This window comes from Coturnix japonica, chromosome 15 (genome assembly GCF_001577835.2).
Source record: "Coturnix japonica isolate 7356 chromosome 15, Coturnix japonica 2.1, whole genome shotgun sequence".
Classification (NCBI taxonomy): domain Eukaryota; kingdom Metazoa; phylum Chordata; class Aves; order Galliformes; family Phasianidae; genus Coturnix; species Coturnix japonica.
The window spans coordinates 805,501-823,617 of record NC_029530.1 but is presented as its reverse complement, the minus strand read 5'-3'; the positions used below and the strand labels follow the sequence as shown (position 1 = coordinate 823,617).

General features: G+C 38.7%; 1 protein-coding gene across 2 annotated transcripts in view; it reads left to right on the top strand.

Moving 5' to 3' along the window:
* The window catches only part of TXNRD2 (thioredoxin reductase 2), a 29,769-nt gene that overhangs the window by 1,223 nt on the left and 10,429 nt on the right, over positions 1-18,117 (top strand). Inside the window, exons 2-12 of one of the 2 annotated variants that reach the window (XR_004309053.1) lie at positions 256-321; positions 865-921; positions 1,177-1,321; positions 1,604-1,678; positions 2,319-2,397; positions 3,077-3,139; positions 3,617-3,687; positions 6,666-6,685; positions 7,048-7,139; positions 9,240-9,410; positions 17,764-17,900. Coding sequence is in view for 1 of the 2 variants with exons in the window: in XM_015877613.2 (XP_015733099.2) it covers positions 256-321; positions 865-921; positions 1,177-1,321; positions 1,604-1,678; positions 2,319-2,397; positions 3,077-3,139; positions 3,617-3,687; positions 6,666-6,685; positions 7,048-7,139; positions 9,240-9,414; positions 17,764-17,900 (980 nt within the window). In the remaining variant the exon portion in view is untranslated. Of the gene's footprint in view, positions 1-255; positions 322-864; positions 922-1,176; positions 1,322-1,603; positions 1,679-2,318; positions 2,398-3,076; positions 3,140-3,616; positions 3,688-6,665; positions 6,686-7,047; positions 7,140-9,239; positions 9,415-17,763; positions 17,901-18,117 lie in introns of both variants that reach the window. The other variant, XM_015877613.2, reaches the window with a different exon arrangement.

Genomic DNA, 18,117 nt, shown 5'->3' with positions numbered 1-18,117 from the left:
ATTTATTTGCCACTTGTTTTGGATTGCTTTATTTCCTGTGTTTCGTTCACAAAATCAGACTAGTTCCTTTAATGGTTTTCTGGAGAATGCTTTGGAACCCTGAAGAAACACTATACTTTACTGAAGTAAAAGCAACCCAAACCAGCAGTAATCAACTGTAAACAACAGAGTGCCTTTCTATATCTGCCTTTAACACACCTCTCCTGTATTTCTTGCCTGTTTTTATTTCTTTTTTCCCCTACAACCTCTCCACAGGAAAGAAGGAGTATGACCTGCTGGTCATTGGTGGTGGATCTGGAGGCCTTGCTTGTGCAAAAGAAGGTTGGTATAACCAGACAATAAAAGCTGTGTGTTAGCTTAGGTGGTGTTTGTGGAATCTAGGAGAAGTGATATGAAAATGTTAAACGCTTCTAAGAAATGTGGTATGCTGTGCGTGATTAACTGCATGTTCTGCAGATGGCATAGTTTTGAAGATGGCATATTTTCCTTTATCATACTTTCCTTATGTATCAGTTAAAACAACATTTCATTTATGCTGTTTCCAGGACCTGCCTAACTTCTGTAGAGGATCTCCTGCCTTTTGTAGTGTATTACCCCTGTATGCTCAGTAATCCACGAGATTCTTAAACATCTCATTTGGCATCAAATTGTTGTGTTTATGGGCCCTAGTCTGGGTTATTAAGTGCCTTCTGGAGAATATACTGACCACATTGGCAGCTTGGGCTCCTGATCTGATGTCTTGAATTAGTATAAACCATCACTTGTCATCTCCTGTACTCTTAATCTTTGCTTCTGCTGCTAAATATGTTTAAGTTTCTGTGTTTCTCCTTTTTCTAAATGAGTTTTCCTGCTTTTTGTTTAAAGCTGCTCAATTTGGGAAGAAAGTGGCTGTTCTGGATTACGTTGAACCTTCTCCACGAGGTATGAATGAGAAAGAGTAGGATGATACTTGGACATGTGTGTGAAGCTGTGGCCTGGCTGAGCAGGTTGATCCAGACAGCGAAGCAGACAAAGCCAACCTGCCTGCTTTGCTTGTGGCAAAAGATAGTAAGCTGTGTTGTTTCAGAACTGTTCAACTGTTAAAACTAGTTGCATGAATAAATAACTCCCTTATTAACTCAGTTACATTGTTAAACTAAACTGATGTGCATTTTTTTGTTGTTCATTTGTTTTCAGGAACCAAGTGGGGACTTGGTGGAACCTGTGTAAACGTTGGCTGCATTCCTAAAAAGCTTATGCATCAGGCAGCCCTCTTAGGGGGAGCTCTTAAAGATGCCCAACACTATGGCTGGAGTATAGCCCACCCAGTTCATCACAACTGGTAAGGAATATTGGCCATATGTATTCCTTCGTTCTGTGAATGTGCAAGGAAACGTACTGTTGATGTTGTGCAAAATGATTTTCGTGTGAAGCTTTTTAGACTACCCCTAGTTAAAAACAGAAGTGTAATTAGTAGTTTATGAGTGTTGGTTTGGACTTCACTTTCATAACAGGAAATATTGTAGAACTTTAATAATTTGTAGCAGTTACCTGGATCTTTTAGGGGTATTGTATGAATTTGTAATACAGTGATTTCATGTTCCATTTTTTGCTTTGTTGATAGGTCTGTGATGGCTCAAGCTGTTCAGAATTATGTGAAATCCCTGAACTGGGGACACAGAGTGCAGCTGCAAGACAAGTAAATATGACTTTGAAGTTCATGTTTCCTCCCACAGTCAAGGAGCTCTTCTCCTTGTAGAATTGATTAATTGCCTTTGGAGTTTCTCATTAGAGCTAGTATTTTGGCTTTTTATATCCTTTCTGCTCTGGACTGTAGATGCCCTTGCCAGTGTAAGTCAGATATTCTTTTCCCTTCTTTCACTTTTCTGGAAAGCAGTGGTTGAAAGGCTTTCTAACAGCATATTATCTGGCACGTCCAATTTCTTCAGCACATGTTGCCCTTTGTAGAGTGGTACTAACTTAACAGGTACTCGTGACTACTGCTGAGTGACTTCTGTGCTCTCTCAACAGAGCATTCTATTAGTAATGTTCTAAATAGTAATGGTATGGATAATGGAATATGTATCATTTGAAGAGATCAATAACCTGATACCAAAGCCTTCCAGAGCATTAGGTGCTGCATAGAGAAGTGAAGTGTGATACAAGAATTAAGTGACAGCTCTGGCAGAGCTGCAAACAATTTGATGATATGAGATTCTTCCTTTTCTGTGCCTGATTGGTTTTTTTTTTAGCACTTCAAATAGGGACAAAATAGCTGGTTTTCATCTCTACTCTCTTTCATTGAATGTGCAATTATGTTGTTGTTTTCTCCCAAACAGGAAGGTGAAATATTTCAACATGAAAGGAAGTTTTTCAGATCCCCATACAGTCTGTGGTTTAGCAAAAGGAGGTAAAGAGGTGAGCTGCTTTTCTGATTCCTGCAAGCATTTCAGATTTTGGCGTGTCCAAAATCTACTTTCTGCTCTGGGTATTAAACCAGTCTGAGACTTGACAGAAGAACTGCAAAGGCACTCAGCTTTCTAATGGAAAATTGTGTGTGGGAAGAAATTATACTGAATACGCTGAATTTGACTTCAGACAGGTGGGTCAGGTGACAAAACAGTGGCTATTTATAAAAGTCTGAATGTACTTTTTTAATGCTTTTTTTTTTTTTTTTTTTTGTGAGGTCAGTTTTATTGTGTTACTGGTTAATGTCAGCCTGAGAGAACAACAGTTTTCAGGGGGTAAACACCTAGTGCTATCTGAAACTATGCTCCTGTTGAGATATCTTAACTGTAGGCCTTAGCGATGAGAGTCACCTGGAGTGATCTCTGTGTTTTGTCACAAGCTGCCCTTTGTGCACAACTGTTCTTTCCAAGTAGTCATCAGAATCTTATCCTGTATAATAGCAGTTGTATAGTGAACATCAGTAGCAGAGAATGTATAGGAGAAGCCTTCTGCCGGTATTAATTTGATTTACCTCTGACCTTTTTTAACATTATGCTGATTATTATGTCAGGTAAATAGTAGATGGGAGTGCCAGCTTTCTCTCGTATTGCTCATTTCAAATGCTTGATTGTTGTGTTTTTGCTTGTAGACTATTCTTACTGCTGAAAAAATTGTCATTGCTACTGGAGGAAGACCAAAATATCCTACACATGTAAGTCACTCTTGCCATTTCACAACTCCAATGACTTTACTGTCTTTGTCTCAGATAATAACAAATGTTTAGAGGATGATGTAAACAGTGTAACACACGAGACATTGTACTGAGTGTGAAACATTATTTTTTGCATGAGCTGCAGGATTTTCAGAGAAATACGTTCATAGAAAACAATTTTCACTGATTTAGTATGTCAGTGTTCTTAGAGTCATGGAATCATCTAGGTTGGAAAAGATCTTCAAGATCAGCACATTCAGTGATCAGCCTGACCGACTCCCATCTCTGAGCTGTGCCCCTTAGGGCCACGTTTACGCACATCTTAAATACCTCTAGGGGTAAAGACTTCATCACTTAACTGTGCAGCCTGTTCCAGTGATGTTTGATCACCCTCTCTGTGAAGGAGTTCTCCCTCGTGTCCAGTCTAAAAGCTAACACTTGCGTTGCAAATTCAAGGTCTTCCCTGTGTGTTTGTAGATTGCGGGTGCACTGGAGTATGGAATCACAAGTGATGATCTATTCTGGTTAAAAGACTCTCCTGGAAAAACGTAAGATACACTGAAATGGCTCTAATGTGTTGTGGCATTTGTACTTTTTACAGCAAGGTGAAAATCATTCAAAATTGCCTTTTGTATTCCAGTTTTTCTCTCATGTTTTCCTTCTGAGAATTTGTTTTACTATGCAGCAACATCTCACTATCAGCTCTCATAATTAGCCAATACAGATTTTTTTTCCCTTCTAAAATGAGATGAAAATTGGATTTTCATCATAGATGTAGGTGACTTATTTGCTGTAGCAAACTTCCTCTTGGAAGCCACAAGAGGGCAGCATGAACTTAAACGAAGGCAGTACCACCCCAATTCTTTGCTACGGGTTTGTGTGAAACTGCTTCACAGTTAGAAACTCCAACATAATTTCATGTTCTTTTAAGTGATGGCACATCTGATAATCCTGTCATCTAACTGAATTTTCTTTTGTTACTTTTGCCCTTTTCTGTGGTCTGCAAGCTATTGATAAACTGAAATAATGGAAATGCTATGTAAATTGTCATGGCATGTTTTGCAGAACATACACAGTAAGTTTTGGAATCCACACAACACTCCAAAGCATTTTCTTGAAATAACTGTGGTAAGAAATACACATTTGCCAGCATGTAAGTCAGCTGGTACTACTCTTACTTGTCTTATAATTGTGTCCGTGTTCCCAGTTCAACATCTTCACTTAATTCTGAACAGGGAAATTATAGGTTAGAGAGATATGTGTAACAAATACAATAGTAGTGTTTTCAAAAGGCAGAGAGTTGCCCTTCGTGGTCATAACTTCCTAATGCAAAAACACAGTGCATGTTAAGCTAAGCATCAAACGGATAAGCAGGGCTCATTGGTACAGTTTAAAAGCAACTAAATTTGCAGTTCTTTACATTACATCAGTGACTTCTTGAATTCTGAGGGTGTGATTTTTTGTGAGGAAATTATAAAAAAGTGAAGAAGAGGGGAAAAAAAAAAGAACACCTAAACATGAGGCTTATCCTTGCAAGATATTTCTGTGAAAATGTGGCTTTTGTCCAGTTGCTTCAAATACGTGTTGTAACAGTGTAATATGGGAGTCTAGTGTTTATATGTTGCATTCCTAAGATTTAGTCAAAATAAGCCCTCGGGGACTACAGTAGCATTTCTGTACTTCATCAGGCTCTGTCCTAGCAAATGAAGGAGGGAGCTGTTAAAGGTTTGTTTCTGACGGATTTGTTTCTTTTATAAATGCTCCCAAGGTTCAGTTTAACACTTTTTGTTTTTCAGTTTGAGCTGTTTTATTTATTCTTTCTTTTTTCCTCTTCCAAATGTACGTAGCTGAGCTGCAAATGAATGTGGCTGGAAGTTGTAGAACTGTCAGTCCTGCAGTTATTTTTGTATTTTTTATTTTTTTCTGAACACAAACTATTAACCAAGCAGCAGTTGGCCAAATTAAAACTCCTTTAGGTATATGGACAAGTAATTCTTGCTACTGAGTTGAAGGACTTTGGCAGAGTGAATTAGGAAAGGTGACTTGAAGAATGTTCAGGATGAGTGAGAGATTGAGCAGGTGTGGCAAAGGTGAGGTTCTGCTTTCAAAACTTTCCACTTAGATGCCCAGGAGCCCTGTAGTTGGTAGAAAAGATGGTGGATAATGCATGGATACAAGCTGGCAGCTGTTTTTCATTTGATGAAAAAGAAGAACAAATGCATGCATAAACTGCAGATATTCTTACTCTGTTCCCAGGAATCTCCTTGGATATTTCTTTATGTGCAGTGTGTGGCTTTTTGCAGCACTTCCCTGAAGCTACAGGCTGAAAGAGGGGATGTTCATCCATTCACAGACTGATCAGATAGTGTAATGCTGGAAAAATTATTTCCCTCTTGTTAGATTATTTTCCAAATGTAAAACCTAGTCTGGTAGATTTTGATCTTCTGGATATAGGTAAAAAAATATGATGAGGTTTTGTTTTAAATGCTTGTACTTCATTACTTTTGCTTCTAAAATTAAATAACATATTTAAAATCTGTGATAACATGAGTTTGTGGTTCCAAATTAAGTATATTTCTGAATTTAAGTAAATCTCTGTAATCTCTAGCTCTCCAAAGTGCAATTAGCAATCTACTCCTTTCATACACAGAAACTGTCCGCATTTTTTAAACTTTGTATTATGACAGGGAGAGAGCAGCTTTATAAAAACAAACAAATCCAGGAGAACTGTGCCAGTCATTCCCATGGATTCTGATTCGTGGTGTGTTGTTCTCCCTTTATAAAGATCACAGTCAGAGTCTTAACATTCTGCCTAGCCCTTGTAGTAGTAATTAGATATTTTGATCCTTGATGATGCTTTTTTTCCTAATTCAAAAATACAGGAAAAAGCTTTGTTGTAAGTAGTAGTATTATTTGGAATGCATCTCTAAGCCGTGAGATGTTAACAAGGCTGCATATCATGTGAGTAACAAAGACATGAGTACGGCTTGCCCAGCAGCTGGCTGTCAGTGGCTGACCAGTTAGACTCACTTCTACCACCAGAACAGTGACTGAACTCTTTGTCTGTTGGGTGCCCAGCAGACATAAGGAACTGGGGGTATGGAAGATAGAGCACTGCTACAGTGTGCAGGCATCTGGGTACAGACATAGAAGCTGGTGTTCTGGAGAGCTGGTAAAACTGACTTAAAAGTACTGATGGACAACTTCAGTTGTATTTGTGGTTGAAAGAGTGTAAAATACAGGGAGACATGGGAACTGGAGTTTTCTTCGAGATCTAAAATGGATGTATTTGATTCATAATAGTCCATTCAAATCTGTTATTTTTAGAATTGTGTTAGGAAAATAACCTCACATGTTTTAGTATTGTCTTTGTAGGAGATGACAGGCCATGCTTTCTTCCCACCTAACAATTCACTGCTCTAGTCTGTGGTCTTGTAACCGTACATACTTAGAAAATAATTGTTGTCTATGCAGAAGTATGCACAAGTTTGTTCCACTGCTTCATTCTTCCTTTTTTATATAACAGGTTGGTTGTTGGAGCCAGTTGTATCCTTTGAAAGTCTGTGATAGTTTGTGGTTATAAGCAGCATAGTTGCCTTTCTGTGAAAGTTTAATTTCCCAAATTCCTTTGCTCATGTCCAATAGAATAGCAGTAATTTTCCATGTAGTAGCATCATGGGAACTAACGTCAGCTGAGGATGAATTCTCAGCATCTGGAAAACAGTCTCATCTCTGAGAAAAGTAATTTCTAAGGCTTTGGATTTTTATACTGCTCAACAAAAGGACGCTAAAGGTGTGTGAGGAAAATTTGGTATCTGTAAGGAGAAACACCACTTGCACGCTGCCTTTTCCTCTGTTACATTTACATGAAATCCTTGTTTATATTTCTTTAATTGATACTTCACCAGACGTTTCTCTTGAATGTGCTGGTTTTCTAACTGGTGTTGGATTGGACACTACAGTCATAATGAGGAGTATCCCACTTCGTGGATTTGATCAGGTCAGTGCAGAATATCTTGTATCTCCTTGTTTATCAAATATAAGGTGTGCTTTATTATTTTCGTCTCCTTAGGAAAGGATGACCTTGGTTTTTCCAAACATTCCCAGTACATAATTAAATAAAGGTTAGCTCATGCTTTCCTATCACTTGATCTTTTATTTAGAAAATTTAATCTTTTTTTTTTTTTTCCTGCTTAATTGAAAATGGAATTGAATAGATCGGGAGTTGGGGGCGGAATTTGGATTACGCCACTGCCAAAAGTATTAGATGATTTCTTAAAAATAATCCAGAGCTGCTAAGAGTTGCAGATAATGATTTTTAAAGTAAATTACTGGACTTAGCGTGAAGTAGTTCAGTGTGGAGATCATTATGGAGAATGTAAGTAAATCTTGAAGCTGAAAATTCTTAACGACATAGGAACTGGAAATGTTCATGACTTTCATCACAGTGACAGTTATAACTAGGTTAAAAAAAAAATAGTGTATGTATTACATGGAGAGGGAGGGTGATTTCAGTGGAACCATTAACCCTAAGATGGAGAAAGGTATAAGCAAAAGAGAAGTTTAAAGAGAAAAAGCTGTGTTTTAAGATTGGGAAAAAGTATGAGTGGTCACAGCTGCATTGACAAAACAAAAAACAGTTTTGGCTGTAATTCCCTTCCTGTTTAGAAAGAATAGAAACACAGTTGAGAGGGAAAAAGAAGGGGGGGAGTTTTTGTTAAATACAGATTTATTTGCTTAAAGAAGCAGTAGCGGGAAGTATAGGGGCTTTAGGTTAAAGACAAATTGTTGGACTTAGTAAAGGCACTAATTGAGTGTGTTTTTGTAGCCCCTGTAGGGAGAATATTTTAAAGGTAGTTGTAGATCTTCTGTCTCTGCAGGATTTGATGCTAGCATTACCTTGATTTTGAAGTTTATGTGTTGTTCTTAAAGCAGTAGGACAAATCTGGATTTTCACTCACACCTGTACTGACTTTTAGTTTTATTTTTTAAGTGTGTAACAGCTCAGTTTTTGAGAAAGGAATATTGTTAGAAATAGCAGTGATAAGTACCAGTGCAGGTAATGACAGCTTCTGTTTGCACAACAGCTACCCGTACTTGAAAGTCTTTTACTTAAACTGGTGGAATGCATAGCAGAGTTTGAAAACACTGTGTAAGAATGTGTCGTGGGAATTGCACTCAGAAAGGAAGAAATCTACATGAGGATCGACATCAGATCTGAGTGAGCAGGGAATAGTATCAAAAGTATGTGTGTGGCACTTCATAAAATACAGTAGGGCCTTCTCTGAGAACTTGATCTTCTGTAGGCAGCAAGACATAATGGAAATTTCAAAGGTAAGTTGGAACAGATATAAAATAATTACATTCAATCTGTAGCCACACTGAGTCTGATGGGAACTGATTAGTGAGCTGTCATGTTTCTAATGTGATATAATAACCCTGTTGGTGCTTTCCTGTTGGTTAACTAACATCAAAAATAAAGTTTTGTGTGTCAAGACTCTGCATGTAGGTCTGATGTGTGAGCAGTTTTGTGATACTATCCTCTGAGTAGTAAATATATCCTTTGACAAAGTGCAACTTGAATTGCTGCCGTCAAGAGCAATGACATCTTGGATAAACTTGTCAATGTTATGCTTTACTCACTGGCTGTGGTGTGGCATTATTTCAAACAAGCTCTTAGGACAAATGCATTATTTCCTTTTTGTAGTAGAACTTGTCAGGAAATTGTAGTGATTTATAATTATTGTGGAGAAATGACAGGTGTCGTGGCAGAGGGAAGTATTTTTCTTAATTAGCTTTATTAAAGCGTTTAATTCAGCTGCCAGAAAACGGCAATTGTGGTAATGTTACACTGAATTTGCCCCAGATGCTATTTTTGTATAAAAGTCAAATTATTACATGCAACTTTTTATTCACTTTTTAAAAAATGATCTGAGTGCTCAGTTGGAAGCACCTCTCGGAATAGAGCTGCAGGTCGTAGTAGCTCAGCAAATTATCCTGTGTCAGCAGTGCACAGTAGCTAAGTGACAAAGAATGAGTTTCATTAAAGTAGCTGAAGGTCGTATCTAAAGAATAAATGCTTTTTCCCCTTACTCAACAGCAAATGGCATCTTTAGTAACTGAACACATGGAATCCTATGGCACCAAATTTTTAAAGAAATGTGTCCCAACGAAAGTTGAAAAATTGGAAAGCAGCAGGTTACAAGTCACCTGGAGAAATACGGAGCTGGACACAGAAGGAACGGATTCCTTTGACACAGTGATGTGGGCAGTAGGTAAACTTGATCATCTTTCTTTATAATGCTTTCCTTTCCGAAAAGGAAACTCCTTCATGTTCCGTGGGTTCAAACCTCATTTTAAGATTTAGCATCCTAATGGCTGCAATGTTTGCTTCTGTTTGCTTCTCCCAGCTGCTGGTTTCTTGCTGTTATGAGGTGGCTCTCAGTTCCTGTGTTAGTTCTGATGGACTTGCAAGCCCATTGGAATAGGATAGCCCTTGTTTTCTCTTATGTGGCAGTCTGAACATCTGAGATACTCGATACATTATGGATGGCAGAAGGCAATAGCAGTATTTAGTAAGCAGATATCTGGTGAACATAATGAATAAGCTTAAACTTGCTGCCCGAAGAATCTGCTTTGATGCAGAATGATCTGTTTTACTAGCAGCTTTAAGAACTCCTTTTAAACTATTATGTTTTTATGCTATTCTTCTCTAACATGACTGTTTTATAAAAGAAGGGGAAGCGTTACTTTTTCACTTGTTGAACAAACTAAGATAAGTTAGTGAAGTCACAGAATAGATCAATTTATACTGTTTTGTGTTTTGCCCAGTGGACTCCAACTACTGTCCTGTTGTCCTTTTCCCTTGGTGACGTCTGCTTCGTATCTTCCTAATGCTCCAAAGAGGGAGCAGGTTGTGCCTTATGGCCAACATCTTCTTTGGATTACTTTGATTACTGTCTTCCTAGAAGTGTAATGGGCTTGTGGAAAATACAGAAACAGCATTTGATAGTGGGTTATATTCACCAGAACCAAAGACGCGAAAACCATCATGCTGTCTGGAACAGTAACAATCCAGAAAACTGGAGAATAGTATTTCGTAGGAGAAATGAAGCCATTTTTAGCTTTTCTTCTTCTTTTCTTTTCTGTTTTCTCTCCCCCCTGCCCCGGCTTCCCCACCCCCTCAAGCCTGTTTCTACATGCTGTCTCTGTTTTTTTTCCTCAGCTTTCTGGTAAAACCACACTTTTGCAGAGTCACGCCTGTGATATTTCAAGTCAATTTATTTTCTTTTGTCAAAGATGTAAAAATGAGCTGTTAAGTTGAAATAATACCATAAAAATCTTGGTTTAATACTAACTATAATGAAGTTGTGTACTATGCTATTCAAACTCTAGTTGTAACATGACTTGCTATTTTAATACAAAAGAGCTGTATTTGTTGCAGTTTCTGTCAGAGATTTGAGTTATGATCCCCATGTAGAGACTGAAAAATGAATTTTTGGGGGGTTTTGTGGTTCTTTTGGTGTCTTTGTGGGTTTGGACTTTTTTTTCTTTTTCTTTTTTTGTTGTTGTTTGTTTGTTTAAGTGTTCCAGTTGGCACTCCACACTTAAGGATTAAAAACATTAACAGTTAAAACTGTTTAATTGATGTGCAGTCAGTATGATTCATTGTTTTTCTCTGTATCAACACACCCACACCAGGTGTCTCAGATAATAGACTGGGAAACTTGGTGGTGTTGAGGATTTCCTGTCTGCAGATGTGCCAGTTACAATACTGATTGAAGAAAGTCAGCTTGTAGAGTTAGTTCAAAAGCAGCCACTGTGGTTAACTAATTGTAGCCTGAATTATAGTACGTCTTTCCTTGATTTTTGTGAATGTATCTTGGAATATTACTTGGATTATTATAATTGATAGGATTCCATGAATGGTGTTAAAAGTTTTTACTGAGTGTGGGATAATTCAAGTTTGGTAAGCTACAGATCTGATGGCTTAACGTGTAACCTTGGTGGGAAGAGCAGAAAAATTACATTGTTGTTTCTATGAAGAGTTTTGTTTCTGTTTTATTGGAATGTTTAATTTCCTACTAGTATGAATAAGCCATTAAAAGCAGACTTGACTTAACTTTTATAGCAGATTTTTGAGCAAGTCCAAATGTTTCAGGTAAGTAATATTTTGATAGATTTTTTAATGTAACTTAAAGATTTCAGTCCAAAGCCTTATGGGTTACTACCACAAGCTTGTGTTACTTTGCCCAGTGACTGTATTCAGCTGGGAAGCAGGTCACTGAAAGCAGCTCTTGGCCTTTATTACATTCTGTCTGTTCAGTAACAGTGTCCTTCTGTTTTTCACTGGTGTTCTGTCAGCTGCTTTTGTGAGAATTCTCCTGAGATAAGCTCCTGAAATATTGTTTCTGCATTGAAATATATACATATACATACACATATATATATATATATATAAACTTTTAATATGATATAATGTTACATCCGCTCATAAGGATACCAGAAAACCTTTTTATGATAAGTGCCTAATGTACCTGAGCTACAAAACAACAGTAAGTTTGTGCTTGTGCAGATGGAACACAGGGTATTTGTCCAAAGAAAGGGGTGAAGATTGACACATTTAATAAAAGATGCAAGCGCTGATCTGTAAGGCAAAGCTGCAGGAGATGAAGCTCTGTGCAGTGCACTTGTTTAAGCTGTAGGAGGAATGAAACCTACGTATTGAGTTCTGCAGCTGCAACATAGCTAATATATAACAGGAAAGGACAAGTTGTATTTCCATTTTAATTTGCAGTTGATGGCAAAACATTACTGCTGTAACTGGCATTTGTCCAGATGATTCATAAAGTCCTTGGAAAAGACATTGAATTACTGTGTATCTGATGGGAATCTTACTCTGTGGAGGAGCAGCTCTGAATTGATAATTAAACTAAGCAGGTGTTTATAAAATGTCCTGGAGTTAGTTCGACAGAGAAAGTGGGATAGTGCACTAATAAATTGTTATTAGAAGAAGTGATGGCCAAAGCAGCTCCGAAGTGTTGCTTTACAAAAGAAAAATGTCTCATTGATGAGAGCAGTGGAACAACCGTTCTCAAGTGCCTTTGCCTTCATAGGTTTTTTTAGAGGAAAGCCGCTGTGCCTTTGAAATAATATTGTCTGTTCTATAAAATCAAGTTATGCTTTTAGCTCAGTGTGAAGTTGAACAGGGATGTGGTGTTGCACATCGCACTATGAATGAAGCACATTGCCCTTTGTGTAATACTGGATGCTTGACAGATTTATTTTGTAGCACGGTAAAATAAGATAATTGCCATTGAATATCAAGGAAGGGTTAAGCATGTGTGTATATATGTGCATATTTATGTCAATAAATATATAGGGTTTTTTTTCAACTTTTATAACCAAATCTCTCTGGATTAACTGGAAACAGAACTGTTTGGAGATTTTCTTTGAGAAGTACCATATGGCGAAGTATTGTTGTGATCTCAAGTGAGTACACCACAGGCAGCCCCAGCAGAAAGAGGAGGGGCTTTAGGTTCCTCTTACCATCCACACTTTTGAACTGTTCATTGAAAAATAACACACCTCAGTTGATCTCAGAAAACTGTTGGTGTGAATGTGGTGTGCTTGGCCAAGGCTCTGGGTCTCTGTTCTGAACTCCGTGTGTCTCTTTCTCATTCATTTTAGTCCACAACAGTCTTAATGAGATATGATTTCTTCATTCCTTATGAAAATAGTCTCTCTCATTACATCAGTCAGTGATGATTTTTTCTCCCAGCGTGTAGTTTTTTATGACGTTCAGTCAGACCTGCTTCTACAAGGCTATTGTCAATGTGCTGATCATATGTTTGCATTAAAAGGGATGCAAATGTACATTTTGCTTAACTCACCCATAAACTTTGAATGTAACTGTATTTTATGCTGCTTATTTTATCAGCTTGTAACTACAAAATTAACTGCTTCTTACTGGGGAAAAATTATGTCTTAGACTATACCTCTGAGCTGCGTGTTAGAAAACATTTTGGAATTTGAACTGTGAGATGGCAGTGGTTTCAGTGGGTGATGGCTGGGCCTGGATGGTGGTATAAAGAAACAAAAAAATGGCAGAAAATGCTCCAAAGTGATTTTGTATAACCAATATAATTATTGTGACGACTTCTGCAGAATATGGGTTCTGTTCAACCATAAGTGTGTAGGAGATTGAAGCTGATGACCTTGCTTGGCAGTGGTTGGTGGGTTCTGGTTTTCGATGCTGCAGCAGCAGCCTTGAGGGATACAGCAAACTCAGTGTGGGAGAACTGATGTGAAGGTGAACTATGCTTTCTGTATAAGGAAGTGTTTCCAGCACACTTTACCTTGCACAAGACCTTGAGAACTGTAAGGGAAACTGTTGATCACAGCCTGAACCTCTGATGAACCATCTGAGGCAAGTGACGAGTCAGCTGTGGGAGCACAGGTGAAGGTAATTGAGCTATGCTCCTGGAAGGGGGTGGATCTTGGCTCCACCTCTCCTAAATCCCATTTAGGGGCTGACCACCATTAAGGTAGCATCTCTTTCTGGAGATTGCTCCTGAAATGTCTGTGGTGAGCCTCGACATTGGCGAGCATCCATCTCAACTGAAAGCCTTAGCACTGGTGAGTCTTTCCTTAAACACTCTCTAGCATCTATTTACTCTATAATTACAACTTGTATTATTCCAACTATGCAAGAACAAAGCAAATAATTGTTAGAAGGCAGCCCTGTGCTGTAAGGTTTGCCTTGGTCACGTAGCATTTGGAGCAGGTTTCTTTTGTTGCCGTTCAGGTAGGACCAAAGTGGCGCATCCTTGGCCTTTTGTTGCCAGGTGCAAGTAAGTTCAGATGTACGCTGGATGGTGATGCCCAGGCAGTGATTGGTTGCACTGTGGCTACCAGAGGCTTTCTTGTCTGCACAATCAGTATTACTAATCGGTGCTTTTAGAATTGGTACAACCAGACAAAGAGGAACAGACAAAGAACCTAACTGCCCCAACAATGACTAAGAGAAGCTTGGGCTTTCTGTTGCCAAATTGTGTCAGGCTTGCTGAAAATCTGTCACTGGAGGAGAGAGCAGAAGTCTTGACAGTGTTCTGGGGGCTGAGTCAGACACCCAGCACAAGGTAGAAGTGAATAGCAAGACTGGGAACACAGATGAGATTTTCACTGAGGTTAAACTAAGGCTGGATTTGGTACAGTTATGAACTGATGTGTAAAAATACAAATATATAGGTAAAAAGTAGAGAAGACTTGGGCTTCGGTTTTATGCCAGGAAATCCATCCTGCCACACTGCAATATCCTGACAGCGGCCAGCTGTAGTATTGTGCCTGACATGAAGGTGATTGGTTGGCTCTGCTTGGAGTTTTTCAAATGCTAGGGGCAAAGTGACATTCCAATTTCTGCGATTAAGAAACTGCAAAAGACCTATTATGGAACTTCAGAGTTGCTGTCAGCTGCACCTTTATCACCCTGAGAAATCTTAGTGAGTGCAAGAGTATGCTGTCACTCAATTACTGCTGATACTTGACTAAGGTTTTTGCTCAGTTTAGCTGATTCAAACTCTGCCACTGTAGATCCTGCACCTGGAGGTCGCAGCAGACTGGCATTGCCTTCAGCTTTTTTGGTGTCCAGGTGCAATGACCAGAGCTGCTCCACAGATAATGGGACAGAAATGCTACATGAAATATTGCCAGCCTGGTGTCTGTCTGAGATGCGCTTTGATGAGTCTCCTGTCACTGGCTGTAGCGAAGCTGACTGAAGCCCCCCTGAAGCCATGTTGCTATATTGTGCAAAACCATATCAAAAGGTTGATGGTGAATGAGGGCAAACTCTTATTACTGGGATGTGTGTGATTTTCACAGCAGTGTGGTTGCTGTGTGGGTCTATTAAAATGAGATTATGATGTGATATTAAAAGTGCAGGAGGTGAGTTACCTTCTTCAAGGGTCAGGGTTGAATTTACATCATTATTCCTTTCTCCCAGATGTCTGTCATAAAACTTGCAATGTTGAATGAAATATGAAGGTAATTGTATGTCTTGCACAATCATACACTCCTTATTCTGGAGCTTCAGGACAGTGAGCATCTTCAAACTAAAACTCTGCAAGCTGGATTAAAAAACAAAAAAGCCATCTCTGATGCCCTGTGGATTTTAGGAATAAAGCTACAAGCTTAGGCTTTCTTGAAGCTATGAGTATATAAGTAAGTGTAGGAGTTACAGGTGTGAAGCAAATCTTCTTTTCATCCAATATTACTGAAGAGTGGTGAGAACTGATTCTGTAATAAGATGTAGCTGAACGTTGGGAAATTTCTGAATTTCCTGAATTTGGCATGGAAACTTACCAAGCCACTTCAGCTAGTCATGAAGCTAGAGCAGTAGATTTGAGGTGTAGCAAGATCTGTATGTGTAATGTTGTTCCATGGAGGTGATCCAGCATGGGGCCAATAAAGGCTTGGTTTAGTTTTAAATATTCTATTATTACTTTCAGAAATAATAGTTAGGCAGTCAAGTCCAGAGAGAAATTTTGCTGAGTAGCAACACACTGTAACTCTTGGCTATCAGTACCACTCTGTGCACGTGTTAAAATAGATTGGAATTGAAAGGTTAAGTGTTATCCTGCAGATTTGATAAACTCGGCTGTTGTTGTTGTCACAAGTCTTTGAATGACTTTATTGACAGTTTTTCTTTTTTTCTTACCCTTTTTCAGTGCTTGCCATTGCGTGCTAAGAGTTCTCTTGGCTCTGCCTGGCAGGAAAAAGGGGAAACTAGAAAACCCCATTAGCTGTCCATTTGCAGAATATCCAGGCTTTACTCTCAATTCACAGAGAAATACAACGGTAGGAAGTTGTTTCACATCCGAGCCAAGATAAGGTCCTGGAGGTTTATTATTTTTGTTGCCTGATAACATCAGGACTGGGGAGCAGGGGGCAGAGAAGGAACAGCAGATCAACATCCCATGGGGACAACAGGAGGGAAGACAGACAGATAGCCAAGTGCCGACAGCTTCAGTCAGTGCTCCCAGAGGAAGTGTTGGTTTCACCAGATGAAATTAATACACAGAAGTCTTTACAGAGGCATTCAGATGTGACATTGTTTGGGGGGCTTGGCTATGTGACAGATGTATAAAGCAGTGAATCATATGTTTACATATAATTAGGTCTGTATTGACAAGCCAGGTTTTCCTTTTGTTTAATAATTTCCTACATTAACATCAAAGAGCTTGTTTTTATAATGAAAACACATTTCCCTTTTTGTTTTGCTTTGCTATAGCTCTATATTAACTTCAAACGCAAAATCGTGACTCACACGGGAGAGAGATATACGTAGATATGTCCACATCCATTTATAGCCTCTAAAAATGTATGCAATGTTGTAACACTTCCTTCATTTGGATATAATCAAGTAATCTCTTCTGTACATTACTGTGTGCCCCTAACAGCTTTTGAGTTGAGTACCTGATAATTTCACTACGCTTATTAACCTTGAAATATGTTTGAAAAACCTGTTTAGTTTTAAGATTCCATTTCTGGATCAGGAATTGCTTCGCTGGATACTCTGTACACAGCTGTACAGTAGAGCTTCCATCAAGACATTGGTAGTAACTTAAGGCAGAAAACACTACAAAAATGTTTTTTAAAATGTATTGATTGAAAAGTATAAGGGCTGCTCCAAAAGTAATGCCGCCTATTTTGCTATGCTGGCCCATGACATCAGAAGTGGCTGTTGGTGGTACGGCAGCAGAGGTTGAACCTTCCCACCAATATCCCGTTATGTTTTGTTGCTGTGTGACAGATGGCAGCAGAGGGTCACTGACAGAATGGTGTCTGACATGGGAGTGTGGATGGAGTGAAGGTGTGGAACTGAATTAATTCCTCCATGTGGGAAAAAATCTGTGCAGCTCTTGTTCACTGCTAGTGGAAAGGCATTGCTAGTGGTGGGGACTATGTGGAAAAGGGAGGTTTTGTAGCTGCCGTTTTTCTTACTGAATTTTGCTCTTTGTATCTGTTGTACTGTATGTGGAAATAAATAAAGGCATTACTTTTGGGGTGACCTCCATAATTTGGAGAGAGAAGAATCATATGGAAGGGATATAATTTAAAATCTTGGGAAGAGGAAACTAATAAAATCTAGGCTCGGTATAATTTGCCTCCTTTGTTTTTAAACCCTTTGAAACAATAGATAAATTCTACAGGATGGTTTTACAGTTTGTGCTCAGCACAAAGAAGTTGAGAACAGAGTTGATAAACTTTGTCCAGGCTGAGGGAACAAAAGAAGTTTAAAGTATTTTTAGAAGAGGAATATTTGGTAGGAGTGAATCCGCAAGCGGCACAGCAGGCTGTTTGTTAGTATTGAGTGCTGTTCAGTTACTGCTGCTGGAAATTTTCAGTGTAGAAGCATCATTATTACATGTATCTGTTTGCTCTATATTAGTAAGCTACATTTAGGATGCTCAATCAAGTTTAAGCCATTTGACTTCGGCTTTTTTTGCAGTGGATGATGTTCTGTGCATTTCTGAAGGATAACTTTCTTTGAAGTAGTCTGCATAAAGGCAATAGCAATAGAGCTGCTTTCACAAAGAAATTCATAGCTGTATTTGTTTCTTTAGGCCGGGTCCCTGACACTGAAACTCTCAATTTGGAGGCTGTTGGAGTGAAAACTAATTCTGAAACTGGAAAGATCATTGTTGATGCCAATGAAGCTACTTCTGTTCCTCACATTTATGCAATTGGAGACATAACAGAGGTACTGAGTCTACATAAACTGTGTTACAATAACAGGAAGCCTGCTTTGTTCCACACTAATAACTTGTCCCCAGATGTCATCATGCTCTAGCATATATCTTAGTGTTTTGCTGTTTTTCATTATGTGCAGCTGTACTGTTCATGCTTACCACCTGGTTGAGTAATTTCCTTCACATGAATCTCGTGAAGTGTCTCAGATTTGGTGATTATTACTGATG